Source organism: Odocoileus virginianus, chromosome 24 (genome assembly GCF_023699985.2).
Source record: "Odocoileus virginianus isolate 20LAN1187 ecotype Illinois chromosome 24, Ovbor_1.2, whole genome shotgun sequence".
Classification (NCBI taxonomy): Eukaryota; Metazoa; Chordata; class Mammalia; order Artiodactyla; family Cervidae; genus Odocoileus; species Odocoileus virginianus.
Window position 1 is genome coordinate 19,127,421 of NC_069697.1, and position 20,357 is coordinate 19,147,777.

Below are 20,357 nucleotides of genomic sequence, written 5' to 3' on the forward strand. Positions count from 1 at the left end.
TGAGCACCCTCTAGAACAGACCCATCATCAAATTACTTTCATTTAAATTCTGTGGGGTGAATTCTGTTTTCTACCAGACCCTGACTTGTACAAAGATTAAAAGAGAAAGCTCTGTTGCCAGGTATTTCCCAAGTATTTGACTATGGGAAAGTTACAAAATTTCTCCTAATTTTAGTTGACTTTTCTACAAAATGGGGATAACAATAGTATTTACTCTATAGGGTTGTGAAGTTTGTATGTGATAGTGAGAGACAATCTCATGACTTTTCCTGGAATTTTGTGTTAATATGCTTTTGTCTGGGGGGCAGTGATGGAGGAAGTTCATATTTTGCAGCCGTAAGAGAGGCCAGCCTGAAAACGTAATGCAGGAAGGCAAAGCTGAAAGAATTGATGAGAAACTCTGCGAAAGGTTAATCTACTAGCAAGACTGTTTTGTATTCCCCTTCATAGTTAAACCAGTTTGGGTTGCAGTATTTACAATCAGAAAACATACAAGATTATAGAAGAAACAAAGTGTTCTCATATGTTTGCTTGTTAGATGTTGATAGCATACACGTACTTTTTGATAAATATTTACTCTTGGTAAAGCAGCCCATTTCCCAGGCTTGTTGAATGATCTGCTTTGATAGCTATTTTTAAATTCTACACAAAAGAATTTATAGAACCAAAGGTTTAACTAAATGTAGGAAATATTTCTAATATAGCTGGTAAGTACAGAAATGTTTTTGTGAGCAGATTGATTACACACATAGTTTTAAAGCTGATTTAGTATCCAGTAACTGAAAATACTCTTTTTTTAGACCAATAAGAAAAAGTCAGTTTTGTGCCTTATCAGCTTAACACTTAATATAGATAAAGTAAGTTATAATACACAAACATCAAAGGACAGGGGTAGAATACAAACCTGAGAACTTGAAAATATGTGCTTTTTTTTTTCAAGAAAGCAATGTCTACTCTCTTCAGAAGATTAAGTTTAGGGAAGATTTAAAATTACACCTTTATACAATAGTAATTTTAAATGTACTTGTGAATTTATTTTTTTCAAAACAATGACATTAGCAAAAATTTTACATAGCCTGGATTGAATTCACACACTCAAATGAGGCTTTATCAATAATAGTGGGGATGAATACATTGCTAGACTATGTCAACGGAGCTAACCCCCCCTATGAGTTACAGAAGATTGATACCATTTTTATTTGATTCTTTCTGGAAATTAAATGCTCTACTAAAATTGTTTACTCCAAATTTTACATTTAGTGAAATAAGAATATCTGCAATAGCTCAGTTAACATCAATAATAAGCTTCAAAAAAGGATTCTGAAAATGCCAGGCAAAATATTTTTTATTGTAGGCAATTATTTAAACTGCATATTTGGCTTTATGCATAATAAGTCATGTGGGAAAAACATCCACATTGCAGATAGATTTCCAGTATCTAGTTTTCTTTTTTTTTTGTTTTTTTTTTCCGAGCAATGACATTAATGGGATTTTGCCGGGTTATAAAAATGAGGGCTTTCTTGGGAGCTACTTGTAGTTTCCAAGCTGAACGGCAGCACGCACATAAACACATCGGAAGGTGGATGGCTGGATTTCCCAGTATTGGACTGGGTTGCTGAAAAGGCTCACTCCTGAATAAGAAGCCTTTTTGGTGTTGTATCCAGGTGGGCAGAAGTCGTTAGAGCCGATTACAGAGATATTGTTGTTGTGAAGGTAGACAACCTGCAACCCGAAATAATGGCACATGGTTATTTTTCTCTAAAAATACGGAGACCGTACAGGTGAACACTACTTAATTCTTTTTAGCATGCTCATCCTTCAGTTTAAATACCTTAATACTCATCAAACCAAATGTTTGATTTCTCTCTCTTTTTAATCTTGTTTTTCCTCTCCTTAGTCTTCCTCATCTCGGTATATGGCATTTCAGTCTTTCCAGATGACTGAGGCTAAAAACATTGTCATCATCCTTGACTCTCCTGGCCTTATACTTTCTGTCCTACCATCAACAAATCCTGCTAGAGTAACCTTAGAAATGCACGTGTAATCCAGTTCTTCTCCCCATATCCTACAACCTTACCCAAAACCACTATTATCTCCTTCTAAATTATTGAAGTTGCCCTGATTGTTCTTCCTGTTTCCTCTTTTGCCTTCTTGAAGTCTGTTCTTTCTTTCTTTCTCTTTTCTACCTTCCTGCTTTCCTTCCTTCCAGCTATTATTTTAAAAAGTAAGCAAGTTGTATCATCTTGGCTCAGTACCCCAGCAGCTTCCCACCTCATGCAGAGTAAAGTCTAAAGTTCTCACAATGGTTGACACATCCTACTTGATCTGGCCATCCTTCTACTCTGAGCTCATCTTTCTTCACTGTTCAGTCTAACTCCCCTGACCTACTCACTTCTCTTCAACTAGAGCACTGTCCCTCCTCAGGTTGACACACACCATATCCTTCTTTTGCCATAAACTCCAAGATGTCTGCCAGGCTTCTGACTCATGTAATTCATTTATCCTTACCAAAGAAATCTTTCTTGTATCCCATTCTGCTATTTGCTGTTCCAGTTATATTTATTTTTATTCAGAGCAATGATCACTATATTTGCTTTTTGTCTGGCTTGCTTCTCTAAAATAAAAGCTCTATGAAGTGGGAAACCTGTTCTGCTTTGTTTGTGACTATATCTCTGGTGTCTGCTAGAACAGAGTAGATGTTCAATAAATATTTGTTGAATGAATAAATGAATGATGTCATGGTTATTTCATAAATTGTGCCCACATTGAATATTATGTTTTCAGGAAAAAGATAAAATTATAGATTATTCAAAGAATTACTTAAAATAAGGAAGTAATATAGTGAAGTATAAGAGGGTATAGAGTATTAGAATCAGAATTAAAAATCACAAACTCTAAGAAATACTTGAATGTCACTGTATTTGGAATAAGCAGACGTAGAAATTTTTAACAAAGATGTATTCTGTTACAAGTTTTACTCAATGAATATAATATTATAGTTCATTAGAAATTTTTTCCAAAATGTATTTTATGGCTATGTTTAAGACAATGCAATTTGTTCATAGATTTTTTTTTTTTTTTAGCAAAACTAAATATCAGACTTAAAAAGAAGTTTGGGAATGAGCTTTTAGTCCCATTATTTATATGTGAATTCTGAAGAATAGAAGTGATTGATCATAAAACCAAGGCAAAAATATAATGTTAAAGTAATAATTTCTAAAGAAAGCTATAAAATCTATGAGGTCCTTCCTTAAAATAACTGACTTGAAATACTGTTCCACCTACCAGAATATTTGTACTTATATTATGGTGAAGACTCTTGATTAAGAAAAGATTTAGAAAGAGAACAATAGATGTCTTACAAAAACAGAAACAAGGGATATTAATATCAAAACAATATCTGTAAAGTTTATATATGTGTGTATGCGTGTATGTGATTCTCAAACTTTGAAAATTTCTTGTTGTCATTTGACAGTCTCCATTGCTTAACAATAATTAAGAAGAAAGGAGAGGTGCTTGGTGGGAGTTTATGGCTAATAGTTAAAATAAGAGAAGGAAATATCAAGACATAAAGCAAGTGTTAGTCTGTGTAAAAAGGAAATTAAATTTCCAACTCATTAGATGAGGTCAATATTTTCTTACAGCTAGTCAAAAATCATTACAAAAAAGAAAGCTATAGTCAAAATATCACATATGAATACAGACAAAAAATTAACAAAATATTAGGAAATTGTATATCACAACATATAAAAGGACAGTTCACCATGGTCAAAACCAAACATGATTTTTCTCAAGGATGTAAAATTTATTTAACTGGAAATCAATCAAGTTAATACAACATATTAAAGGAATAAAAACAAAAGCACATGATCATCTCAACAGGAAAAGAAAACATTGGGAAGAAAAAACACACATTCATGACAAAAATTTTCAGTAAACTAAAAATCAAAGGAAACATTTTTAACTTGATAAAGAGCATCTACAAAAGACTTATAGCTAGCATCATGCCTAATGACAAAAGGTTGATTTCCCTTGTAAAATAAGGATCAAAGAGGTCTAATTTCTTTTTTTTTAAATTGGAGGTCACATGTACCCCAGTGTTCAAAGATGTCTGATTTCATCACTTCTACTAACATTGTATCATAGATTCTAGCCAATGCAATGAAGTAAGAAAAGAAATTTTAAAAATTCATATAAGAAAGAATAATTAAAATTCTCTTTATTTACAAATTATAAGATCCTGAATGTAGAATATCCAAAGGAATGTATTAAAAGTACTACAACTAAAAACAATTTTAGCACAGGATTCTAGCACTAGGACAGAAGATAGATATACAAAAATCAATTGAATTTCTATAAACTAACAAAAAAATTCAAAAATAAAATTAAAATAAATAAGTAAAATTAAGGGAAACCATCCATAACAGCACCAAAAATAACACAAAATTTAGAAATGAACTTAATAAATTGTAAAATTTACATATTAAAAATGCCAAAATATTGCTGTATTTGAGAAAATAAAGACAAAATAGAAAGATATTCCATGTTTGTGTATTGGAAGACTCAAAGATATTACAAGAAAAATTCTTCCCTGAATGATCTATAGATTCAACACAGTTCCTATCGAAGCCCCAGCAATCTATTCGAGAAGAAATGAACAAGCGGGCCCTAAAACTTGAACGGAATGCAAAGAAACAGGAACAGGTAAAATTTTGAAAAATAAGAACAAGGTTAGAGGAACTTCACTTCTAATTTCTAAACATAATCAAAAGTTACAGTTATCAAAAGGTGTAGTAGTAGCAAAACAAACTGTGGTACATCCATACAATGAAGTGCAATTCATCAATAAAAATGAATGAATTACTGACATACGCTGTGATATGGATGACCTAAAATTACTCTGATAAGTGAAAGAAGCCAACCACAAAAGCCACACATTGTATGATTACACTTAGAAATGTCTAGAAAAGAAAAATGTATAGAGACAGAAAACAGATGACTGATTCCCTATGCCTGGGGACGAGATTGAGAACAACTAGAAATAAATATATAAGAGGCCTATTTTGGAGGTAATCAAAATATTCTAAAACTAGATTGCGGTGATAGTTGGATAATTTCATAATTTTACTAAAAATATTTGGACTATATGGATATAGAAAAAAAAGTACAGTAGGTAAAACCTCTAAGAGCCTCTAGAAATGCAGGTAATATGAGTACATGGAATCCAATTAGAAATGGGAAACTAAGAGTAAGGTCCTTCTGAATGTGGGGACTTGTGTAAATGTCCATGAAATTTGCTGATATTCAACAAAGATTTCAAAATGTCATGTTTCATAATTTTTTCTCTGTGACCACAGTAAGACACAATATATTGAGCTTTTAGTATGCATAATCTTTTTAAAATGCATAATTTAAATAACATGTTTGTTTAATTTCCTCAGGGTAACAATGGAAATCTTTTATTATTATATATGAAATCACTATGACTACTTAAAGTAATAAGCATGACTTACATTTATAGATTTATGAACTGTAAAGCTCTATTAGCATAGTGAACCACTGAACCATATCTTCTTATCTTTAAGAATACACAATAACTGATAATTTATATGAAGTTAATTCGGTCACACTGCTAGGTAAACATTGTCTTTTGACCTACAAGATGTCTGTTGAAACTCAAAGTTAAAACTACTATTTTATTTCATATCTATAGATTACAGATGATATCTAAACACTATGTATTTGTTACACTGATCTGTGACTTGAAACTACCTTGCTTTGTAAAAAAAAAAAATTACATTCTGGAAGCAAGTATTATAGTAAGTTCAAGGTAGTAGTCCTAATTTTTAAAAAATTAATATTAATTTAAACCTATATGTCTCACAGAACCAGAATGAAAATTCATGTAGAAACATTAAAAATATCTCTCTGCAAAAACATTTCTAAGCAGAACTTCCTGCCTCCAGGCATCCCAGTAGGGATGATTTGCTCCCTAGATATTCCTCACAATAGTTAGTGGCTTTATATTACCTGGATGTACTTATGATCGGCCAGCCCACCAGGCACTTTGACAAGCTTGTTGTTGTTCAAATGAAGTTCCCTCAAATGAGGAGTGTTGGCCAAAGACCCATTGTCAACAGCAGAGATGCTGTTGAAACTCAGTCCCAACCTGCAACAGAAAACAGAAATGAATGGATCCACTGCACGTGGATGCCTTCTTACAATAAGAAAGGAATTATTTTGTTTTGTTTTTGTACTTCCTGTTACCTCTGCCTAATGTGATTTTTTCCAAACTATCTGAGCTTGGATAGAGCCCATTTGTTCTTAAGGTTCCATCTCAGATACAGTTAAATCTGTATCTGCTATATGAGCAGATACATATAGCATCCAGTTGTCACCCTCTTGTACTCAAGGGACTGTATACTTGTGTCTTGCTTTGAGAAAAGTGACTGTCTTGTATATCCGGTACTAACACAGAGCTTGATGTGATCAAGAGTTGATTGTATAATTAATGCAGTTAACTCGACTGAGGTAAAATGAAAGGGACACTATTACTATCTTGGTCACTTTGTAAATCAAGCAATTGTATATTTATTGTACAAATTTATTTGTTGTAAATAAAAAGTGAAAGTTTGTAATGTCAATAAATCTACCTGCCAGAAAGCTTAACAGAAGATGTGTTTGAAAGAGTCTACCAATGACCATCTGTTACTGTCAGAATATGCCTGGTATCAATATTCCTGGCTTCTGACACTGATCTCTGAGCTATGATCCCTAGAACCCTGATCTCTGACGCTGATCTTGCTCCCTCTTCCATTTCTCATACAATGCCACTCAAGGTTCTGGGTTGCATTTTTTTCATTAAATGTTTAACAAGTGAGAATCTGCAGCTTTGATGTTCCCTCACAGTGCGTCCTAGGTCACTTCAGTCATGTTCGACTCTCTGCAACCCTATAGACTGGAGCCTGCCGGGCTCTTCTGTCTATGGGACTTTCCAGGCAAAAATACTGGAGTGGGTTGCTATGCCCTTCTCCAGGGGATCTTCAAGACCCAGGGTTCGAACCTGTAGCTCCTGCATTGGAGGCAGATTCTTTACCACTAAGCCACCACGGAAGCCCTCCCTCACACTAAATCAGATTCAAAACTCAGAAGAAGCTGACTTGAAGACAGAACCACTCACTGTTCCCAACATTCTCGGAATAAGTATCTGTCATACCAGGGTGCTTTCAATCCAAAAGGGCAGAGAGAGATGAGGCAATAAACAGCTGGAAGAGAACCAGAAAGCTCTAAGGCAAAGAAAGCAGAAGAATCTCTTGAGTTCCTTCAAATTTAGTGAAAAAGCCTTGGCCCTTTTTGAAAAATGATTCCTGCTTGCCTTCAGTGAGTTGAGATTTTTGAGCCCTTTTGGGATTCAGATATTGCCTAGGGCTTCCTTGATGGCTCAGCTGGTAAAGAATCTGCCTGCAGTGCAGGAGACCTGGGTTTGATCCCTCAGTTGGGAAGATCCCCTGGAGAAAGGAACTGCTATCCACTCCAGTATTCTGGCCTGGAGAATTCCATGGACTGAAGAGTCCATGGGATCCGCAAAGAGTTGGACACGACTGAGCGACTTTCACTTTAGGTAACCAAAGTCTTCCAGTTTTCATCATGACTTGGTATTTGAAATAACTGAGATTAAAATGTACTTATTTTAGGCTCTTAATAACACAGGTGGCTTGCCTTACTTGTTGATTATCAGCCTGGCTCCTTGTCTCGTAATATCTTGTCTTTCCCTCAGTCTTAAACTATCATCTCTTCTTTCCGGTCTTCCTTTTCTACTTCAGAACCTTGACTCCTAGTTCTTATAGCACTCCAAGTCTCATATCCAATTTGGGCTAATACATTTCTTAGAATATAATATTCCTAATAATCTAATTGAAGGAAACTACATTTTCAATGATTAATTTATATTCACTCATCAAATGTTTTCTAGGACCTATTATGTTAAAGACTTCTGTTCTAAGCTTGTGAGGGCAGAGGAGACATGGCTCAAAAACCATGATTCTTTCCATCAAAGAAAATTCCACCTATTAGGAGAGAATATGGTATATATGCTTAATAAGAAAAGGGAGGTTTGCCTGAAAACCACTTTGTATTCTTGCAGAGGGACACACAGGCTTTTCTCTTGATCTTAATAACTAATTGGAATATTTGCTCTGCAACAGTGTTCTGAGATTAGTGGCTGCTTTTTTCTCCCTTTCACAGTTTTGATTTTCAGCACCAATGTACTTCTCATATTCCAGAATCAGGGAGGAGCAAAAACATAAGGATTTAATGCTTTACGAAGTAGACTTTTCTGAACTTGATTCCAAAGAGGAATGTATTTAATTAATTCAAGAACTGAGAAAGTTTGCTTGGCCAGTGAGGCAATTTTCTCTCATTTAATGACTGGAATTCACATCCTTTTAAACAAAAATCTTCATTTCTATTGACCTTCTTAAAGTTTATTAGCTCTTTATGCTTCTGTTTAATAAAAAGTATGTGATGTTAATTTTGAAGTGTGGAATCTTAAAGTCTCCATACCACTTTCAGTACAAAATAAACTTACTTTTCTAAAATGGCACAATATTATGAATGATTTACCACATTTAGAATTTTATAATATTTCTGATCCCTGCTACTTATACTCCTCCTAATACTACTGATAATAATCCAATAATAATAGCTGTCCTAAAGATAGTTCTACACAGTGAGAAATGCAACTCATCACCTACAATTCTCTCTAGCTAGAGAGGCCTAATCAACATACAAAGGTAGGCAACACTATTTTGAATATTATTTTCTCTATTAGAGATTAATTAAAATTGCTTTAGATAATGGGTTTCTTATCATTTGAGGCACCAGGGTTACATATTGCAGCTACAGTCACATGCATTTAATACCTTCATCCCTCACGCTCCCCTGGGTCACTGGGGAATACCCACAGAAACAGGGGAAAACTGCATTATATATGCATCTACTTTTATGTATTTCTCAAAGATAAATGATATGTTTTGTATTTATTTATCCATGGTGAAATTTATGTGCAAAAAAAGGAGTGAGCCAATTTGGCATAACTGTGCTTCTCAGCAAGAACATTCAGCAGTACATGTGAATCAGGAGCAGACTGTTCATGAAGACAGCTGAAAGGGTCTGCCAACACTCTCTTTTTACAGCTTCACCAGATTATAAATATAAAAAAAAATTGAAATTAGGTTAGAAAGCAGAATGGCCATTAATGATCATCTGTAAAGAAAAAAAGTTTAGAAGGATCAGAACAAAAATTTTTTTGAAAGTATATTTAATGTCCAGAGAGATATTTTAAACTCTTCAGGGAACAGGAGTTTAAAAAATCACATGATATATATTCTAATACATGCTGTAAGATGCCCAATATTTTCATGTCCTAGTAGCTTTCATTTTAATATATTTTCAAATTCTGAATACTATGTTATAATTACTTAGACTTCTGTTTGATACAATCAAGTTAGAACATATTGAATGAGAATACTGATTTAATCAAATACTTGGTACATATGATATATCTTAATCTAAAAACAGTATGGTATTCATAAAATATAAGGCTGATATTAGTGGACTTATGATAAGTACACTATTTCATTAGTTTTTTTTTTTTTTTAATAATTCAGCAAAGCCAAAGTTTGTGGTTATTAGTAACAAAAACAAAAATTGTGGTACAGGCAAAAAATCAATCATCATGTTTATAATTCCGAGCATAAAGGCACTAATATACTGATCCATTTCACTGATAGAATATTATGAAATAACATTATTACTTAGCCAAATTATTCAGTCCTTTCAGGCTAGCTGCATCAACTTTGGTGATTTTGTTGCCATCGAGATGTAATTCAGTAAGGGAAGGAGGAAGACCTGCAATATGGAAATACAGGAACTTAAATTAGCAGAGAAATATAATTAGAGAATGTATGAAGACTTAATGCAGACACATGTCATCAATTTTCCAAAAGACATTCAGTTTCAAAGGATTTGCTTTGCATCTTACTCATCAGTTTTGCTTTTCATCTTTTTCCTTTATCCCTTTTACAATAATACATGTTTTCAGAAGTAGTACAAGCCATTTCTACTTTTTTGATTTTAACAAACTGTGTCTGCTATGTAGTCGATTACCATGAAGTAGATTTTTGTCCTAGGCACTGCCGATACAGTTGTAGAAGTGAAGTCAAACTCTGAACCTCATTAGTTTCTCACACCTTTGTTAACGGGTTCACACTGCCATTGACAAAGGATAATGGCTCTAAAATGAAGCTTTTGACATCTGAAGTATAAATAAGTAATTATGGATAAGTTCAAACTTATATATAAACAAACTTAATCATGCATTTCATTACTGAGATTCATTAATAACTCTTATATACTGTGTTGGCTTTAGTTTTAATCAATTTTTCCATAAAACATCAAATGTTTCTGCAACATGATGTGTAGAAAGAGCTTACTTGATCCTTTTAAATTAAGACTGTTTCTTTATACTAGAGGAGTACAGAGTCCTATAATCAAGTGATCTGCCATCTGTAGGGCACCTGGGGAAATAATTTGAAATCCAATGCATCAGCTAAACCTCTGGATAGTACCTACTGAATGTCTATGACCTCTAAAAATGTAGCAATGTAAGTATAAAAGTTTAAATACTATATTTTCATTTCCTCTGCCATCTGAGAATCTATTATGTTTTTATACAGTTTTTTAAAACCTACATATTGTTCCATTTACAAGGACAGCAACAACTACAAAGAAAACAGCAAATTGGTTACATGGAGAACTAACATCTGCTTAGCAGATAGGGTTGGTTGTTTATAATGAATAAAATTGGAAAATCACAGGTTATGTTTGGCTTGAAATTTTCACTATATCCCACTGAACTCAGTCAAGACATTTTATTAATGTAAAAGTTTATTCCATATTTGATTTGAAAATGACTATTAATTTCTCACCAGTAGTAGATTTGTGTGGGAGATACCAAAGAAAGGGACTTCTGTTTACTGTAGGTCTGTTGTGTGCTGAACACTGAGATTAGCATTTTCCTAACCTAGCTCATGTAAGTTTTTTCAATATATAAATTATTTTTCATTAATTCTGATTCACTGATGAAGAAACAGAGATTCACAGCTACCCATTTTGTAGATTATCTAGCTAATAGGTGGGGTCTGTGGTATGCTCCCAGATGGCCAAAGAGAATAACATGCTCTTCACTGAAGAAAATGAAATAACAATGGCATGATTCTTGCAGGTAAATGTCAGGAAATCACAGTCAATAAGGACTAAGGGATTTCAATCACTTTAGTCTCAGAATATATAAATGTGGATTTTTAAAAATATTCACATAAATAAAGCAAGCGAGTATATAGCAAAACAGTGAATGTACATCCTTTCTTCCCTGTCACTATGAAAAGGTATTTTAAAAAATGTAGTATCTCTGGAACAACAATTATCATCACATCCCTCATTCTTACCTCATTTCTAAGTGTCTTCCCTTTGGGGACATCAATTTCCCAAAAGGAAAGTTATGGTAAGTTTCACTGTGAAAGAGAAGTTTGCAATAGGAGGGTAGAGAGATCCAAATTTATAAAGAACATCATTAGTCTCTGCCACAGTGGCATTGAGCCAAAGATTCTATACTCATTACTGTTTTTCTCTTTCCCTTTTCTGTTTTTAAGATAAAATATGTTGAGAGCTTACTTTGGGCCAGATACTGTGTATGTCCAAATCTTATTTATATGTATTAATCCTCACAAATATTCTGTAAGAGGTGTCACTAATACCACCATTTTATAGGTAGCAAAACTGAGGTTTTAGAAATGTGGAGTAATAAGCCCGAAGTCACGGGATAACTAAACGACTGAGTCAATCCTCTCTCCCAGGTAGGTCTAACTTCAGAGTGCGAACTTAAAAATCTCTCTACTCTACCCCATTGCCTTTGGACGCCACTCAGTGATCGGAGATAACACGTGGAAATTAAGACTCCTGGCAAGAGGCTACGTTCAGGCATAAGGGCACCAGCCTAGGAAAGGTAGACTCATACATGACATAGGTATAGATATACACAGGCAGAAGGACCTGAGACGCCAGCAGAATGAAAGGGTCAAAAACACGAGCTATGGCATCAGCCCAGCACAGCCCAGCTGTGCCACTGCCTAGCTTGGAGGCTTTGGTCACAATTCACTTTATGTCTTTCAGTTTATCTTCCTCAATTATAAGACAGGTGTGATAATATTACTTAAAAGGGTCGTTTTGAGATTCATATAACAGAAGCCAAGAAAAGCATTTGGCATAATATAGCAGAATTCATGAAAAGCATTTGGCACAAGTGCTTAATAAAACTGAGTTATTATGATTTTAATTCTATTAAGAGTTTAGTAAATAAAAGTAAGTAGAGAAGATGAGAAAAGAGCACCTAGCATAATAATAAATAGATATAAGAAATCAAGGAAAACTGATCACTAGGTGATGAAATGTGTTACTGAAATATATTTAGGAGATGTGATTAGAAGTACAGCAAAATCAAAGAATGTGCTTTAATGCAAGTCATCTGGTAGCATGAAGTAATAAAAAATACCTGGACTTTAAATTCCAGCTACTTTATACTTTACCTCCTACAGCTCTAAGGCTTTAGAGAATATATATATGTGTGTGTGTGTGTGTGTGTGTGTGTGTGTGTGTCTGTATATGCATATATATATATATATATAAAATAAAATGTACTATTGTAAGTGTAAATTAAAATATATTTACAAACATAAAATCCCTGCACTGGTGATGTAAAAATTACCTATTACCATGTAACAAATCAGAGACTCAATATGAAAGTACTGTGTGAACTATAAATCAATCTCCTTCATCTATCTGTCTATCATCTGTCTATTGATCTATCATCTATCTATCATCTATACCAGTAGTTGCTATCAATGGGCATCAAAAACGCTTTGTAGCAAAAATATTATAGAGAGGGCAAGGGGTAGTAAGAACCATCCTATGCACTAAGTACTCTCTAGACCTGAAATTGCAGTAGAAGCACAATAAAGGATAATTGTTTCCTGTGGGCAAGTACCTGTATTTTGTATCAATTCAAGAACAAGACATCTAAACTGAGGAAAGGCCAGATTGAGGGGAAAATTTGAGAGTACAGAGGTGGTTTTGTGTGACTGAAATACCAGGGACCAGAAAAATGTGAAAATTAGCGAAACTTATTTTTGCTGATTTGTTGGCTTAAAAGCCTCTCTTGACTAAACCTTAGAATGGTGAACTTATCCCTGTGACTGTGTGATGATTGCTGTTTACTTGCCTGGCTTCGCTCTAGGCTATAAGCTTTTTGAAGGCAGGCCTATATCCTATTCATGCCCTGTCTCCATCCTTATACTTTGCCTAAGCTAAATGAGTGTTTAAAATACTTTTAATGAAGGTAACAGTTACCCACTACTTATTTATAGGCCAGATATTTTTCTATGGATTTAATTTTAAAACAATCCAACGAAGTGGATACTAATATTATTACCACTTTACAGATTTTACAAATGTGTCATAGATGGTGAATAACTTGTCCAAGATCATACAGCCAAATAGTGACAGTCTGAACTCAAGCAGACTCCAAAATCCACACTCTTTACAACATATAACCACCACTCTTAAAAGAGCGTGACCATTGTAGATCCTGTTATTAAGATAGTAATGACTAGAATGTCCTAAAATGCAATGGAACTCACTATGGGATTAGAGACTCAAAGTAAAAATTGGCTCAATTTCAGACGTTCTTCCATAGTATCATTTTTTAAAACAAAGTACTACAAAAGCAGTCTGTTTTTTTTAAATAACTGTAATCTTTTCTTTATGATATCACAGTTCTATAATTTAAAATAATTGTGTGTTAACTTGCATCTTACATTAGATGTAATTATCTTTATAGCTGAAAGAGTCTAGCCTTCTCTACAATCAGCCTGGATGGCCCAGTGGCCAGCTAGTTTTACTGGAACACTTCAAGGGATAGAGAATTTACTAGAAATGATGTTGGCCACTTGAGTCACCATTCAAATTTTCAAAGCCATTTTGTTTTTTTAGTGCCAAAGCTTTTGGATTTAGATATTCAAATTGCTTTGAAGACCCATGGCTGATTCAAGTCAATGTATAGCAAAAACCACTACAATATTATAAAGTAATTAGCTTCCAGTCAAAATAAATAAATTGATTTTTTTAAAGAAGAATATCAAATAAACAAAATATATTAAAAAAAAAGAATTTTCATCACCTTGAGGGATGGTGGTTATATTAGTGTCAGCAATGCGGATGTAGGAGAGCTTCTTCATTCCCTGAAAGGCTCCATTTTCAATGCCTGAACTCTTCAGCGGATTGGTGCCAAGTTCTACAAATGCAATAAGTGCAAAACTTTCAGAGGACAACCTGAGGAAATTGCAAGCCAGAGTAGTGTCTGCTCAACAAGAAAAATTTGGATCAGTAACAACTTGACTGAAAATACAAAAGAGAAAATAAAGGGCTTGTGTCTCAAAGGGATGGCAAAATGTGGTAAAAGTATCCCTTATTAAAACAACCAAAAACAATAACATCAACAAAAATGATTTAGGAAAAAGTAATAATATAAAAAACAATAACAACAAAATTACTTAAGGTCCATACACAGGTTTGCCTAGAAATCAACAAAAGTGAGTTTTTATAAATCACACTTGTTATAGGGCAATTACTAAGATATATTAAAATACTCTTAAATAATATGAATCTAGCATTTTGTAAGCCAATTATAATATGACAAATATTTTATCACACATAGAGAAAAACATTAGAACACATTATTTAAAGCAAATGATTTATAGATGTTCAGACTAAATTCCAATAATGTAAAGGTATTCTCCAAATATCTCTAATTAAGCACAGCTTAATTCCATCCTGCATCCTGGGCCTGCAGTAGGTAGTGTAGCATCAGCCTAGAGATTTCTTCCTACGTTTTCAGATCCTCAAGTTCAAGAATAAAAGTTTTGTAAGGCACACATTCAATACCCATTTCTCCTGGCCTAGCTACTGTTATTTCTACATGCTTTAAGAGCTGTAAATTCTAGCTAATTTACCTTCCTGTAGCTAAAGCTTACTTGTAATCTCTTAAGGTGAACCTTGAATCCTGGTTTTAGAGCTATAAGAATATCTGTACCTACGACGATCATCTGGTTCAATCCATTGAACACAGACTTTCGCACTTTGGTGATCTCATTCTCGTGGACACGCAGCTCCTGAAGAGTTTTGGGCATTTTCTCTGGCAATTCCTTCAGTTGATTCTTGGACAGATAAAGTCGTTCCAATTTCACCAAAGGGGCAAATGCCCCAGGGCTGATTTTGCTAATTTTGTTGTTGATGAGAATCAGTGTCTGTAGATAGTGAACAAAAGGAACATCTTAATTCCAGAACTTTCCACACATAAATATGTATGTCAAGCAAGTGTGTAATTTCATTCCATTTATGGGACTAGCAGAGAAATCTGCAAAATTAGAAGAAATTGGAAAAAAAATTAAACTGATCTGATTACTTGAAAAGCACATGAGAATCTGAACATCAGGAGAAAAGGGGAGAGAAATTTGATAAAATACAGGTTATACATACAGAGATATGAATATTTAATTTTTAAACAATAAATGCTCCAAAATATTGAAATTCCTAGAGTCACCTGGAAAGAATCTAGTGCCATAGACATCTATTCTCCAGTCAGCTTTTCAACCTGTAAGTCCATCTTCATTGGCTGTTGTCATGGAATCCACTACAAAATGGTGGCACTAATTTATACCATCACCAACAATGCAAGAGAGCAAAATTATCCTGTAGCCTCGAAGAATGTGATATAATCATTTTCCAAAAGTTTGCAAATCAACACATTATGTTGTAGCTCATTGCTTTACTTTGAATTACCTTGTCTCTTGAGAGGTTAAAGAAATTTCCTTTTCTTTTACTGCCATTTACTTTATTTTTTGGAGGAAAAGGATTGCTTGGTCACAAAACTTCTCATTTTTCTTAATGTTTAATGTATTTTAAAAAATGATTTATGGATACATTATATTTTCCTTCTGCTTTTGCTCATTTTGCACATAATGGTTTTATGTAGTCAAATATGTTAATTTTTTGTAATTTTAAAATGTGTGTTTCTATGTTCTCCTAATGTAGGAAATTACTTGTAATCCATTATTGTTATACTATAGATACTGCTACACCTACTTTTGGACTACCTCAATTATCTTCCAATGATCTATGTGTATACAGAACCACACGGCATTATGTCAACTTGTTGACTTATCATAAGGAATTTAGGATAATATTATCAAGATCTAAGAAACTTCTATTTTCAATTGTGGTTTGTTTTTAGGCAATGTGAAAATGTAAAGCAGCAAGAAAGGAACAAGAGGAATAGAAGAGTGGGAACTTTCCATCTCAAAAATGTAAGACTATTTTTGGAAGGTAATAGCTAGTTTAATAACCCATGTACATTCTCATGTAGTTCACATTATTTGATTAAAACTTATTACAAATAATAAGTTAATAATCTTTTTAACTATTCCTAACAGGTGAATTGTTTGATTAAAATAAAATCCTAGGAAATTTCAGTAACTATTACAGAAAGTTAAAAAAAAAATGAAGGTTAAAGTCTTAGGAAATTGATATTAATAAGCAAAATGTCCAGAAAAATCAGTAAAAGCCAGAGCTAGAGGACAGAAGAGAGGACTTGCATCATTAAAAAAGTCAAAATGGTGGATGCTTAATTATAAACACAGGACGTCCTTAAGTGCCAACTGTGGAAGGAAATTCTGAAAGTCTGATATAATTAAATGCACTAAACCTGGTCTGAAAAATATGTTTTATTTTATGTTGAATGTTGAAACCTATTATGAAGAGTCAACCTGCTGATGTATTACCTGCCATTTCAGATAATAAAATATCGCTTCTTTTACTAGATAATAACTAGATAATGTCTCTACTAGTGAGTATGCTATAGTAATAACTGCTGCTATATTTTGGAGGTGGTGTGACATTTGTCCCTAGTTATTTCTTCAGTAAAGCAGAAATAATAATAACACCTACAGGGGCTTGTTGTGAGGACTAAAAAAATCAATCATGTATATAGACTGCTTTCTTGCAAAGTAACTTTCAAATAGCATTGTTTGTAGTCCAGCAAGAAGAATCACCACTGAAAAATAAATAAACTTCAAGTTTTGATCATCATGATATAAAGTGGAATGTTAGTTGCTCAGTTGTGTCTGACTCTTGGTGACCCCATGGACTTTAGCCCGCCAGGCTCTTCTATCCGTGGGATTCTTCAGGCAAGACTGGAGTAGATTGCCATTCCCTTATCCAGGGAATCTTCCCGACCCAGGAAATGAACCCAGGTTTCTTGCCTTCTAGGCAGATTCTTTTCCAAGACCTGTATAAATTAGAGTTTCATATAAAACAGATCCACATGTGAAAAAAGTCACTTGTATATTTAGTACTGCTGAGAATAGCTAACATTACTTCTATACACAGGGATAGGTATTTAGGAAAGCATGGTTTATAAAATTATATGGCAAATGTTATATGGCAAAAAATGGACTAATTACACTGACTAATGACAAAGCCCAGATAAACCAAAGAGTCAAAGGTAAACCATGTATATTGTTCAGGAGATCAGCTGATGAAAAGAAGAAAGACAAGCAGAAATGGACTATCATTATTTAGATAACAGGCTGAGAGAAGCCAGATTAGGAGGGGCACTGTTGCTTGAGGATCAGAAAATGCCCTGAGTGCCATTTAACCTAAAAGTGAAGCACAGGCTCAAAAAATCAGAACTACCTACTTCTTTGTAACTAAAGAAAAAGTGATGTAGCCTGGTAGGTAGGGGAGAGATGATGAAAAAGTGACTGGCAATAGAAATAGGATGAAGGAGGAGTAAAAGCATTTTCACCACCTTCATCAAAGAAAGTAGTCAAAAGGTACAGACTTCCAGTTTTAAGACCAATAGGTACTGGGAATGCAATGTATAAAATGACAATAGTGAACACTGCCGTATGGTATGCTTGAACATTGCTAAGAGAGTAAATCCTATAAGTTCTCATCACAAAGAAAACATCTGTTTTTCTTCTTTTTTAATATCTGTATGAGATGATAGATATTAATTAAACATACTATGGTAATCACTTCACAATATATGTATGCCAAGTTATTATGCTCTACTCCTTGAAGTTGTATGAAAGTGAAAGTGTTAGTCGCTCAGGTGACTCTTTGTGACCCTATGGACTGCAGCCCACCAGGTTCCTCTGTCCATGGATTTCTCAGGCAAGAATAGTGAAGTGGGTTGCTATTTCCTTCTCCAGGGGATCCTCCCAACCCAGAGATCAAACCGAGGTCTCCTGCATTGCAGGCAGATTCTTTACTGGCTGTGTCATCAGAGTATCCCTGGTGAAGATATATAGTGCTGTATATTAATTATATTTCAATAAAATTGAAAGGAAAAATGTTGAAATCCAAATTAATAGTATGTACAACTTTCCCCAAAGCCACTAATGTAGGGCTCATACTGTACGAGGGGTTGTTTTAAGGAATTTTATTGTTATCATTTTTACAGACAATGATAAGTACACAGACTTGAACCAGACTGCTCCTGAGTTTAGGGCTCAAGCTCTGGCTATTATTTGCTGTGTGACAATAAGCAAGTAGCATAACCGCACTGTGCCTGTGTGCCCTCATCTGTATTAAGGTGTTATCTAGAGTGTTTACTTCATTAGAACAATTATAATAATTAAATAAGTTAATGAATACAAGATATTAGAAACAGTGCTTAGTACGTGTGTGTGAAATTCGCTCAGTTGTGTCTGACTCTTTGCACACCCCATGGACTACACAGTCCATAGAATTCTCCAGGCCAGAATACTGGAGTGGGTAGCCAGGAGATCCCCTTCTCCAGGGGATCTTCCCAACCCAGGGATTGAACTCAGGACTCCTGCATTGCTGGTGGATTCTTTACCAGCTTAGCCACCAGGGAAGCCCCATAGTAATGACTAAACAAGTGCTTGGCTTTTTGAAAATTAAAGCACTATAGAATTTAAAGATTCTTTCAATCAAAAAAAAAAACCTATCCATTAAATCCAAAAAAAGAACAAATGTTTGCTATTATCAATTCTTGACAATGTTTGTTCATCTTTAATTAAAACAAAAGTTTTTTACTAGATTTATTTCCCAGGTGACTCAATGGTAAAGAATCTGCCTGCCAACACATAAGACACAGGAGACACAGATTTGATCACTGGGTTGGGAAGATTCCCTGAAGGAGGAAATGGCAACCCCCTCTTCTATTCTTGCCTGGAGAATCCCATGGACAGAGGAGCCTGGTGGGCTACAGCCCATGGGATTGCAGTGTCAGACGCAACTGAGCAAGAATGCAGCTAAACTTTAATTCAAAGGAAGTACATAGAATGTTGGATTATAATGTTTAACTTTCCATTATTTTATAGAATAATTGCTTATTTTTATGCTATTTATAAGAATACGGCTACTCTCAAGCAGTACGTACCGCTCATAGTGAGGCGCAATTGTAAACTGGAAAAATTCAAAGTCAGACACGACTGAGCAACTGACTGACTGAGGGAAATAAAGCAAAATTTTTCTCTTAAATCCTTTCCATTTTAATACTTAGTTTTTTATTTCTCTCCCTTCTCATTCAAGGGTGGCTTTCCTTGCTAAAATTACGATGTTTATTTGCATAATAACAAGGATAGAAATGATCATGAATGAAAGAGTAAGAGGAAAATAGCTGTTTAACATCCTCTAAATGTTTAGAAGCTCTAATAAACTCTCTCTCTTCTTTCAGTATTTACTTTAAATTAGAAAGAAAGGGATTGCCAAGATGATAAATTGCCTAAAAACATACTTAGGAGCGGATCAGGCAAAAAAAGAACACATTATTACAAACATCAGATTTAGTGAGAAGGTCACAGAGCTAGGTATCTCTTATTTAAGGTATGAGGAGTTTAAACAAACTTTTGAGATAACATTTAAACAAACAGGAAGTTGAGATCAAGAGACTTTTCCTTTCTTAAAAAGTAGCTTGAGGGTAAATTTATGCAAATAAAATGAAGCATTTTATATTTTTGTTTATTGAAGCTAATATATTCATTTTTTTATTATTGCCTCTTTTAACTTGTTCAATAGTTAGTTTAAATAATCACTAACAAACTTTGTTGGCATCTGCATCAGCTCACTCCCAGTGAAATCAGAACATGGAAATAGAGGAAGGTGAGTAGGGTCCCATGTCCTGTATCCTGTCAGTGGAGAAGGATCCCACTGGT

The 20,357-nt window shown here is 34.2% G+C and overlaps 1 protein-coding gene across 2 annotated transcripts in view; it reads right to left on the reverse strand.

The window, feature by feature from the left end:
- Positions 1 to 1,009: 1,009 nt before the first annotated feature.
- The window catches only part of DCN (decorin), a 36,272-nt gene continuing 16,924 nt past the window's right edge, over positions 1,010 to 20,357 (reverse strand). For both annotated transcript variants that reach the window (XM_070454316.1, XM_070454317.1), the window contains exons 4-8: positions 15,206 to 15,419; positions 14,294 to 14,407; positions 9,816 to 9,909; positions 6,031 to 6,169; positions 1,010 to 1,722 (exon numbers count right to left, since the gene is read on the reverse strand). In XM_070454316.1, the coding sequence (XP_070310417.1) occupies positions 1,528 to 1,722; positions 6,031 to 6,169; positions 9,816 to 9,909; positions 14,294 to 14,407; positions 15,206 to 15,419 (756 nt within the window). In that variant the 3' untranslated portion in view covers positions 1,010 to 1,527. The remainder of the gene's footprint in view (positions 1,723 to 6,030; positions 6,170 to 9,815; positions 9,910 to 14,293; positions 14,408 to 15,205; positions 15,420 to 20,357) is intronic.